Consider the following 12,152-nt stretch of genomic DNA (forward strand, 5'->3'; position numbering starts at 1 on the left):
GACCTTGAATACTATTTGTTGGGTGACTTAAACTGTAATTTGGCCTCTTCTACACCTGATGCAAACACTCGTCATTTACTCGAGATTTCGGATTTATATGGGCTCAATCAATTAATAAATGAACCAACTCGTGTTACTGAATCCTCATCTACATTAATCGATTTGATTTTTACTAATCATGCAGATAAGGTAAGCTGTTCCGGTGTCTCCCATATTGGCATCAGCGATCATAGCCTCGTCTATGTTTATCGTAAACTTTCTTCTGAGTTATCATCTAAAGGACACTCTTACATCTCTTATAGAAATTTTAGAAATTTCAATCGAGATAATTTTCGAAATGAAATCTCTCAACAAGACTGGTCTTTCGATGAATCTGAAGATCCAAATTTGGTTTGGTCTAACTGGAAAATAAAATTTTTGCGCGTTGTCAATTCTCATGCTCCAATTCGAACTAGACGTGCTAAATTGAATAACTCACCCTGGATTAATTCAGTCTTGAAGAATGATATGCGCTGTCGTGATGCTGCTAAAAAGAAGGCGATAAAAACAAAGAATCCTCATGACTGGGCTAATTACAGAAAATTACGAAATAAAATCAACAATAATGTAAAAACCACTAAGGCATCCTATTATGCTGGCTCTGATTTACATCTGATTCAGTCTAGTATATCCCATGACCTTGAAAAGCTAAGCAAATGGCGTGTGTCTAACAAACTTACTTTGAACGCTACAAAGACTGAATTTATGTTGATCGGATCCAGGCAAAGATTAAGCACTCTATCTGATACTCTTGAACTCTCCATTGATAATGTTCCAATTGAAAAAGTTTCCTCAGTGAAATCACTTGGAATATATGTTGACGAAAATCTAACATGGTATCTCCACGTTGATAAACTGTGTAAAAAGATTGCTTCCGCAATTGGAGCCATTAAACGAGTTAAGCCATTTGTGCCTCAATCAACTTTACTCAGTATATACAACTCACTAGTTCAACCCCATTTTGATTACTGCAGCCTAGTCTGGGTAATTGTGGTAAAACATTATCTAACAAGCTACAAAAACTACAGAACCGTGCTGCACGAGTGATAACTTCATCGAGCTATGACGCTGATGTTAATTCCTTGTTTGACAAACTCAGCTGGAAAGACTTAAATTCTCAACGTCAAATTCAGAAAGCTTTAATGGTTTTCAAGTCTTTAAATGGTCTGGTTTCCGAATATCTCACGTCTAAATTTGTAACGCGTAATGTATCAAACTATGCTCTGTGGGATTCGGCAAATAAACTTGTTGTTCCGTTTCCGAGAACAAACTACATGAAAAAAAGTTTTAGTTACAGCGGCGCAACTCTTTGGAACAGCTTACATCGTAACATTAGGGAATCTAGTTCCATAGATCAATTTAAACGCCTTCTCTATCAAAATTTTTAAATACACGGCATTCATGGAAATCAGGTCTGTAGGTAGCATATTTTGTAAATTAATGTAATAATAGGATTAGGATTTTAGATTTTAAGATTTTAGGATTTTACAAATCTCTTTTTTGGAATTGTACCTGATGAATTTTTTACCGTGTATAAATTAAGTAAATAAATAAATAAATAAATGATAACGTGGCTGTCGCGTCACGTCAGCAACAACACTTTTCAAGGCAATTTTTCTTTTTTTTTGAGTAAGTTTCACGACAAAGAAGCAAAGAGGCCAAATGTAATCAATGAATGGCTTCTTTGCCCCTTTGTTGTCAAACTAAACATGTCTAGAACAGTGTTGTTGCTGACGTGACGCCTTGACATTCACGTCTCGCGCGTAACGCGCCCTTGGAGCACCTGTGGGTAACCCAGACACAATCTCGTTCCCAGAACCACGATCCTTTGTAGTATGAAGGGCGATGTAGGACAAAAATATTTTTGGGCTTTACTACATGTTTTTTGGCCACTATTCCACATCCTTTTGGGCTGTGTTGCATGTTTTTGGGCTAAGGTGTTTTTCAATTGGCCACTGTTTCAGAGATTCCAACCCTTCCGATTTGATGTCTTGCTTCCCGCTCTCCCGATTTTTACCAAATTCTCCCGATTTATTATAAAATTCTGAAAACTAGGGAAAAATTGCTAAGCTATAGAATTTTTGACGATCTGTCACTGTGAAACTTACTTTCTTCGCGAAGAGCATTATGGTATGGTATGACCGTGCAGACTCATAAGGTCAGCAGTCTCACCCAACTTAGCTGCAAAATCATGGCGGACAAGGCAAAGCGTCATGACTGACACTCTAGTTCTGAATGTGATTCTTCAGAAGATAGGCATAATAATGATCAGAAGAAGGCCAGGAAGAAGACAAAAAAATATAAAACCAGATGCTCCAAGGAGTGGGAGGAGACGTATCCATTCCTCAAGGCTTGTCCTACGTCTGTTTCCGAAAAGGAGTACAATTTCCACTGCAGTTGTTGCAATTCAAATCTCTCGTGTGCGCAAGGGGGCATGAATGATATTGCCAAACACGCAAGTAAAGTTTGATTTCTAAAGATTTTAATTTGCTCGAAGCCTTCAATTTGTTTAACTTATGTCTAAAAAAGTGACATTTGATTTGTTTCATCATGGCGTTTAGGTATCCCAAAGCATAAAGTGAATGAGAAAGCAGCAACGAATGAGGGTCCCCCAGGGGTTTTTGGAAAACAAGGGAACACGGGAACAAAGCAAAAAAAAAATCGTAGGGAACAAGGGAACATCAAATAGATTAGGGAACAGGGGAACAGACACAAAAAATTACAAGACCCTACGTTTTTTACATAAACGTGGGGATGATGGAAGATTTTCTGCTGTTTTCTGATTTCTTTGGCACGTTTTTGTTTCCATCGCTCGTGTCTACTCGTCTCTGGCTCTGGCGCTGAAATCGTTCTTTTCCGACAAGTGCCGACCATTGGTTTAATATTTAACTTGTCACGTGCAATTGGACATTTGAAATGGCGATTGGCGCCATTAGCGACCAAAAGTTGCATGGATTCCTTGAAAGATGTAGAGGAGGACTTGGAATTGCAGCACAATTTAGGTGGGACAATGAAGTTCTTCAATTCCTTGAAACCCTTGAATATTATGGTGGCAGGAGAGTGGTTAACCTGCTCAGAGGCGATGGGCATGCAGGAGAAGGTGGCGGGGGTATTGACTCATTTGACTGGAGAAAGTGGAATAGACCACTGCCAGGAAAGACGACACGGGACAAGCAGTATGAAGGGTACTCAACGGAGAGTGGTACACGTGCGTCATTGCTGCAATTCTTTATTCTCACTTGCATCAAGGAAGAGACACCTCCATTGTACGAGGACGATTATGTGAAAGTTCTTCCTGCGGTATTGGCCAAGGATGCTATGTAGCTGAAACCTGGATTAATGTTTGACTCGAGGCAAGGCAAGCTTGTCGGCAGTACGTACTATAAATATTGACTACAATTTTGTCAAAGACCATCCGGAGCCAGACAAAGAAATGCTAAAGAGTAGCATTGTTCAAGAGGCGGAAGTCTCATGTCTCACTACCATTGACTCAAAGATATCCTTGGAAATCGGAGTCAATCGTCTTGCTAAAGGATTAGATTCAACTGAATCAGCTGATATCATCAAGGGAGAGATGAATGACATGAATGTCTGCCAACTGCATTTAGAGACAAGAAATGGAGTGATAAAAGATCACACAAAGTGTAATAGCCGTTGTACTGACTGTATAGAAAACAAGAAAGTTTGCGCTGACTGTGAAAGAAAAGGACACGCGAATATTGAGCCCCAACTTTGTGCTTGCGACTATTGTCTGAAGAACGAAGAAAAGTGCAACAAAGTTGCAGTCATTGTTCTTACCCAGGATTCTGAGTCTCGAAATTCGAGCGGTCAAAAACTCTTGATGGAAGAGAAAAGTGAAAATCCAAGTCTGAACATTGTCTCGACAATTGCAGATGCTCCACATGTTACCAAGCGTAAACGGCAAGGCTTTAGCAACTTGTTCTTGTGGGTTGACGATGTAAGAATAAATCCTGTACAGCTTCGCGAGCTCAGGAATGATCCAAGTCTTTATCAACAGCTATCGAAATTGATTCCAGTCAGTGCTGTAAGGAACAGGGATCGACAAGATGTACAGTACATGTTACACACACAGTTGTGCCAGAAAAGTATAGAATCACAGACGACAACAAGCAAGGTGTACTCAACAGTCCTGTTGCTATTGCCATGGGTCCTCTTGGAAATATGTTCTTAAGTGATATCGGAACTGGTAAAGTTTTGAAAGTCAGGGTCTCACACTATCCAGCAAACATCACGGTTGAAGTAGATTCTCTGGACTGTCCCGTTGGCACTGCTTTGCATAACAATGTGCTTTACATTGTAGAGTCTAGAAAGAGTAACATCATATTCAAAGACCTTACTGGCCAAAGTATTGTTGATCCAAACAAGTTAACAGTTTCCCAGTTACGAGAGAAACTAAAGGAAACAGGTGCTTGGGAGGAAGGTGACAAGAGGAAAACGAAGAAACCATTGAAAGAGAAGTTGCAAAGAGTCCTCAAAGAGAGAATGTCAAGAAGAGGTACGGCGTGTTCAAACAAGCTTCACATGAATCACAACATACAGAATCCTTTAGCTTTGATCTTTGACAAAGATGGCTATTCGTATGCATCTACAAAGCAAGGGACAGTATTCAAGGTCAAAGTGGAGTCTGATCTTGTGAGCTTGAAAGGGAAAGTTATTGCTCAAATTGCATTAGACTGTGGCCTTCTCTACGGAATGGCTATTCTCAATGATGAGCTGTACACAGGCTCGCACGACGATGATGGTGGAATCTTTACCGTTAATCTTGAAGACAGGACATTTCAGAAGGTTATTGGAAACGGGACAGAGTGCTATAAAGTACACAGCCTAACAGTTTATGACGATAATATTCTTTTCAGCGATGTTGGCAACCATGTATGGAATGTATGGAACCCTGCAACCCGTGAACCCTGGTCAAGTATTTGAGTAATCTTCAGACGTTTGCTGTCACATTTGGCTTGCACCAGAAGAAACAAATGTCAACGTCGTTCACTATCGACACAGCAATTGCCAGAATCCAAGAAGTATATGATTTTGATTGCCAGTGTATAGATCAAGTCAAAGCCTTCCTTGGGACAGAAGCCCAGACTCAAGGTCCGCAGGGAACCGTTTCGCCAGCCGTTGTGGAGGACGAAAGAAGGATCTTGCTTGCACTGGGAGCAATTAGAGACCTTTTTCGAAAGTATTCCCCACAGCTTTTGGATGTGTTCAAACATAACAGCCTTTTGACGCTGGTAGTGGAGAACATTTTCTCCGAGATGAGGGCAGGTGCATCTGACATGCCAATGCTGTTGCAATTTGATTCCGCTTCAGTCGAGCAATGAAGGTTTTCATACTACACAAGTGCGACGTCTCATTACCCAAGGGTCAAATCTGACTTGAAATAGTCAGCCCTACCTAAGATGTCGCCCCCTTCTACAGCACAGTTGACAAAGAAACAAGTTCAGCAAATAAGAGACTAGCGCATGAAGTATGGTCAAAGTGTTCCACAGAAGACTGTGCGCAACATGAGCACCAAAGATAATCCGGGTACTCTGCCGATAAATCTTTATGCCCAGGTACAGCCTACAATAACGCCTTTGGATTTCTCGAAGATCGCTGAAGATGGACAGGATGGTGCCAGAACAACTGCTCATCATGACAACTCGCACGAACTCCTTTATACCTCGGGAGATGTTGTTTTTCTTGTATCTGACGCCACATCTGGGCGGACAGTGGTATACGTACTAGAAGAAAGCATCACTGCCTCGACAAAGAAAGCAAAGGCCAGGTTATTTAAAGGTAACCCATTCAATCCTCTGATATTTTATACAGAAGGTGTTGTCAAGATCAATGTTAAGGTGGCTCATTGGAAGAAACTGTCAGACGAGATGGTAACATTGAACTGACAGAAAATGAGTTTATAAGGTATCAGTCAAGAATGATTGAATGCGTGGATGCAGTGACCATTGAAGAGGCAAGGGAGATCAGTGAGGGCCTGGATACTGACCAAGACGTGCGTCACGTGCGAGAAAGAGGCCACATACGGACGATTTTCTGTATTATGACGACGGAAAAGGTGAGGTCAGGATTCTTAGTATTTCCCAAGCATTATCTTCGTTTGTTGGAAAAAGTTGATGCAATTTCGATTTGTTTTAATTTTTGTTACGAAATACTTTCACAGTGCCCCACAATATTATTAAGCAATATTGTGTGACATAATTTTCCTCAAAACACAATAAGCTAGTTTCGAAGTGTGGAAGGAAAGTTGAGGTTGAAGGGAATAATTTATATTTTCTGTGCAAGTTACTTCCCTTAACCTTAACTCTGCTCTTTTTTTATTCAAAATTTGCCAATTGACTTTTGTCAACCCACTAGAATAACAGAAAAATGTTTAGTTTTGTGATCATGACATATTTTATTTGCCAGACTTCAGTAACCTTACTTTGTATAATGTTAGTGTTGTTCGTTAGTGGATCCAAAGTCACATCAAGTTTCCTGAAAATCGTATCCCTGCGCTCAATGCAAATATTATGTAATACTATTCATGCCAGGGTCACCATACGAACAATCTCTGGAGGGCTTTCACATTTTCTTTCTAACACTCGCCATCTTCCCTTAAGTTGTCCATATGCACATTCTGTGACCATTCTAGCTCTGCTGAGCCGATAATTCAAATAATAATGCTGTTGAGGCGTTAGCACAGCATCAGTGAAGAGTTTTCTTAACCATGTCTTGAACGGAAATGCTGAGTCGCCTAAAATTAATGGGGGTACTTTGGTACCATCCAGGTCTTTGGACATTGGTGGGATTGCTTCTCCTTCAATTCTGTCTGTCCACAGTTGAGTAGACTGCAAAATTATAGAATCAAGGGAGTTGCCCGGAAACCGCAGCTCCCCCAAATAAATTTATATTTCGCGTCGACAAGACCCATTAGCACTATCGAGTAAAATTGTGGTACTCCTTGCATGCTACCAAACCACCACTTGGGCATTTTAGGGGTATATGGCAGCCATCCAAGGCTGCCCAGCAGCATGGGAACTGCCATAGCTCTTCCATACCGTGGCCCATAAGGGACACGCAAACCCCCATCTGTTTATGTGGTGTAATTTGGCGATATACTTTCAGTCTCAAGTATTTAAATATTCTTTTTTTCCCTTTGTAAACCCAATACTTTTGTATTTGAAACGCAGCTTTTTTTTGGAAAACCGCTCCTTTTTTTTGAAAACCCAGCTTTTTTTTTAAGAAACTCAATTTGCTTTGAAAACCCCGTTCTTTTATACACCCAATTTTTTTTGAAAACCCAGCTTTTTTTTAAAAGAAACTGAAATTGTTTTTTTGAAAACCCAGCTTTTTTTTAAGAAACTCAGTTTTGAAACCCGGGTTTTTTTTTTTGGAAAACCCAGCATTTTCTTTTTCAGGTGTTCATAGGTCGCGTTCAGGGTCTATACCGCAACCATACTTATCGCTCAAAATCAACATGGCGGAAGTCTTTGAGGCCACACGTTCGGAGATCAAGCCGTTTAGAGAGGTAAGCAACTTCTGGCTTTCTTTAGTGTAAGTCATACCCTAACAGAGGCTTACGACTATTAAAACTGATTCCTTCGGATCTGTGATTGGAAATTGTAATCTTCACCAGGGAGAAAAACGGGAACTTTGAGGAGAAGCCTCGCTGCAAGGCGAGAGCTCATTTCAGTTAAGCTTTAAATCCTCAGTCACGGATCAGAACCTAGGTTATACGACGTTAGCATTAAACTTGATAACAAAGGTCATTAATACTGGCTGGCCGTAGTTGATCCAAAAAGCAGTAATAATAATAATAATAATAATAATAACCTGCTTGAACACTAATATGGCCTAATGGAGGGAGAACAGAGAGGCGCCAAATCAGGATGCAGTGGCACTGTTGATAACCTGCTCATTGATAGAATGGTCACACAAGACTGTCACAGAGGGAAACGTAACTTGAGCATGGCCTGGATTGATGTCAAGAAAGCTTTTGACTCAGTTGACCATGAATGGCTTGCTGAGATGATGATTCTACACAGATTTCCAACCTGGCTGTGCCGCACTATCGAGAGCCTGTGCAACAGCTGGAACACGAAAGTCGTCGCAAAGACGAAGCAGGGGATAGAGAAGTCTGAAGTGATACAATTCAGACGCGGCCTCCCTCAGGGAGATGCATTGTGCCCCAGGTTGTTCACCCTGTGTATGAATCCTGTGGCTTGGAAACTACGAGCTTCGGAGGGGTACAAGTTGTCCAAACCCTTAAGCACAAAGATAACGGATTTGCTGTATATTGACGACCTTAAGGCGTTTGCAGCGTCAGAGATCAAACTCAACAAGGTTCTGAAGTCAACCAAGAGTGCGATGCAAGATATAGGCTTAGAATGGAACCCAAAGAAATGCGCGACCGTCCATGTAAGGAGAGGCGTACAGGTGAAGGATGAAACCGGTGTGCAGTTGGATGACGGAGCAGTACTGACAAATCTAAAGGAAGGAACTTATTACAAGTTCCTGGGAACATTAGAGAACCTAAAACAAGATGACAAGTTAGCTTTAAATGTTGCAGCCAAAGAATACCTACAACGCATGTCAGTCATCTGGTCAAGTCCACTGTCAGATCACAACCGCGTAGCTGCATCGAACCAATTTGCCCTTCCCATACTGGGGTATCTAATGTGGACCCAGAGCTGGCCAATAGCAGAGCTTAGGCAAATTGACAGAGAAGTTCGAAAAATCCTCGTTGAGAGCGGCGGCAAACACCCCCTAGGCTCCACAGCATTACTGTACCTCCCGAGGGTAAAAGGGGGGCGCGGGCTGAAATCAGTCGAGCAAGAATACAAACTCGTCAAGATAAAGGCTGCTCTGAAAGTCTACAAGAATCTGGACCCGACCATTGCAGTTGTGAGAAAGTTTGAAGAAAGAGCAGGTGAGGTGGGACACCATTCATTTTTAAAGGATAGCATGAAGTATGCAGCAGAGCTCGGTCTTGGCCTGGACCTTGAGCACCCGTCACCCTGCATCACCCAGGGGGGAGTAACAATCACAGACAAGAAGATCAAAGTTGCCTTGAAGGAAACTGTAGAAAAGCAGAATACGCAGGCTGTGAGGGAAGAGAGGTGGCAAGGAAAGCTACACACAAGTAGGTGGGAGGATGTAAGTCTCAGTAAAGCAGGCTGCTTTGCTTGGCTTAAGGACTGGACGTTGTGTCCGTCTAACACCGTTGCAGGAGTGATCGAGCTCTACGAGCAACTATTGCCAACACGAATATATTACAGTCACAAGGTGCGAGCCCGACCAGCTACTGAAGTGGCATGTAGGCTATGCAGTAGATCAGCAGAAACAGTTCAGCATATTCTAGCTGGATGTCCCACCTTGGCCCAGAACAAGTACTTGGAAAGGCACAATAACGCCTTGAAGATCCTGTTCTTCGAGATCCTGAAGGACGCAAACCTTATTGACAAAGTCCCACCATGGTTCTCCCAAGTAAAACCCAAACCGGTATATGAAAACGAACAGTTTCAAGCCTACTGGGATGTCCCGCTCTATGCTGAGCACACCGAGGTGAGAGCAAACAGAATCGATGCCCGTTTTATCGACCACCAACAGGAGAAGGTCATAGCACTAGAGATGAGCTGTCCATGGATTGATAACCGAACAAGTAAGGAAGAGGAGAAGACAGCCAAGTATGCCTCCCTAAGATGGGAGATAAAGCGACAGTACCCTGGGTACGATGTGCAACAATACAACATCATTATTGACGTGCTAGGTGGATGGTCCACAGACATGGAGGAGGGAATGAGGAATTTACTCGGGTCAAGAGTGAGAACTAAAGGAGTCCTGCTAAAGATGCAGAAATCGGTCTTATCAAGCTCTCTTAATATTGCCCTCACTTTTAAAGTAATCACATAAACTTTACGGGCAATATAACACGAATTTCATTTCAGCAAAGGATATTATTGTCAAAAAAAAAAAAGTATTATTATTATTATCTTTTATTATTATTCTTTTTTTTTTTTAAATTTTAGCAGTCACTTATTTTATATTTTCACATAGTTTAATAGATTTAAGTGGATAATACTTTTAGAAAGATATTTGTAAATAGGACTTGAACATGGTGTTTTTAAGGAGCTCCTGGGTTACGATTAACGCCCCAGGTAGCTTTTAGGTATTGACATTCAAAAGTTTCAAACTGTCATAATAATAATAATAATAATAATAATAATAATAATAATAATAATAATAATAACAATAATAAATAATCACTGAAAAACTACTCCTCGCGCGCAGTAAGACGGATTGTCTTTGCAATAGGTAGATAATGCACATCGTTATCCTGCTCTCTCTTGCAATTTCATCAAGCGCAAAGGAGAATATACACACGTAATTAAATCTCACCAATCGGCATGATAATTAAGGCTCTTTTGAAAGGCCCGTTGACATGATCTCAGGACAAGCAAACCACCCTAGACAACTTCAGGGAGCGTTTATATTTGAATTTCGTGACCGAGACCAAGTTGAGCCTTAAATTAACTATTCATAACGTTTCTTAGACGTTTCTATTTCTGCTTTGTGTGCATTTTTTGTACATTTGTGTAATTTCACTGAGTTTGGTGAAACTTGCCACCTTTGATTCATTTTTTGCTTCAATAATGGATTTTAGAAAACAAAAGTGACAGGCAAGATCATTATTACAAAGTAAACAATAATTAAATATTCTTGTCACTCTGAATAGAGTTCTTCTATGAATATCTTTGAGTTATTTCTTAGTAGGAATATCTAATTTACATTTAACTTCTTGAAAATATGCACATGTTATTTTAGATGAGTCAAGCTGTTACCCATCTTGCCAAAGCAATACAACAATCCCCTTCCCCAGGTTGCCTCGCCCACCTGCAAGACCCAATTACTTAATAATTATTAAATGAGTCTGCTGAATTGTTGATAGTTTGCTTGTATGCTTTTGGTTCAGCTTCAAAATGCAGTGTAAGAGTGTTTTCCCTGTTCTTTTATTAAAAACCTTAGTTCTTAAAAGGAGCATTTATTCCAAGAATAATCTCTTTTGTATACTAGCAAGCACATACATACAAACAATCTCTTTTTTTGGTGTGTTTTCACTGTAGTGAAATTGATGGATTTAGTTATTTAACTGTTTCAGGTGGCAGACTACACAGAGCATTCACTAGGTCTCAGCACTGCAGTTGCTGAAAAATTTTTGACTGAAAAGGTGAATTCAAGCTATTGATCTTTCACATGAAAACACAGGTTGTTGTACCTTCATAACCAAATATGCATGTTTCCAGGGTTTAGCTTCATGAAACCTGCCTGCTCTGATTCAAAATCCATCAATCCCTTTGTATCTGCCCTTGCAGGGCACTTTTGTTCAAATGCAAAGGAGATTTGAAGGTTTTATCTAGATGTTAAACTTATTACTTTTGTATTAACTTCAACTCTCTTCACTTTATTTGCAAATAACCCCAGCCTCCCATTTCCACCCTGCTTAGTCAGTATTTGCTTAAGGTGCTATGATTCCAGTTTAGTTCAACAAATTTCTTTACTTTAAATTCGATTTGTTATGTTTCATATTTTTCCATTTTCAACGGTAGGAGTTAGCACAAATTGGTTTCAGATAGAGGAAAACTCTGTTAGCCATTAAGTAATCATATGACTACCCTGCTAGTCCCCAAAGATGCGTGAAAAGATTTTGTGATTTTATTTCCTTTTTGAATCACACCTGTAATAATAAAAACAATAATAATAATAATAATAATAACAACTTTGTTTAAGTTTCAGAACGTTCTAGCCGAAAAGCCGTGACAGTTATATCTCCTTCATTTACCATCCCTCATTAACACTTTCTTATTAAGTTGACAGTGATACACTGTTATCTTTATATGTTAACAGGTTGACAAGACTGTCATATCAATGATGTTGGATAAAGACCTCGATGCGATGGGCATTAAAACTGTAGGAGACAGAGTAAAACTGAGAGCATTTTGCAAAGGAGAAGAAAATGTTTCCAAGGAAGACAAAAGAGCGGATGTGAAGAGGAAACTTTCAGAAATTCTCGAGACATCGAAAAGTCAAAGATTGCACCAAGCAACTGCGACGAA

The 12,152-nt window shown here is 40.3% G+C and overlaps 1 protein-coding gene across 1 annotated transcript in view; it reads left to right on the top strand.

The window, feature by feature from the left end:
• The window catches only part of LOC138040392 (uncharacterized), a 10,523-nt gene extending 5,142 nt beyond the window's left edge, over positions 1-5,381 (top strand). The window contains exons 2-3 of the mRNA XM_068886126.1: positions 4,107-4,932; positions 5,025-5,381. Coding sequence (XP_068742227.1) covers positions 4,107-4,932; positions 5,025-5,381 — 1,183 coding nt within the window. The remainder of the gene's footprint in view (positions 1-4,106; positions 4,933-5,024) is intronic.
• The last annotated feature ends 6,771 nt before the right edge of the window (positions 5,382-12,152 follow it).

This window comes from Montipora capricornis, chromosome 3, assembly GCF_036669925.1.
Source record: "Montipora capricornis isolate CH-2021 chromosome 3, ASM3666992v2, whole genome shotgun sequence".
In the NCBI taxonomy this organism is placed as follows: domain Eukaryota; kingdom Metazoa; phylum Cnidaria; class Anthozoa; order Scleractinia; family Acroporidae; genus Montipora; species Montipora capricornis.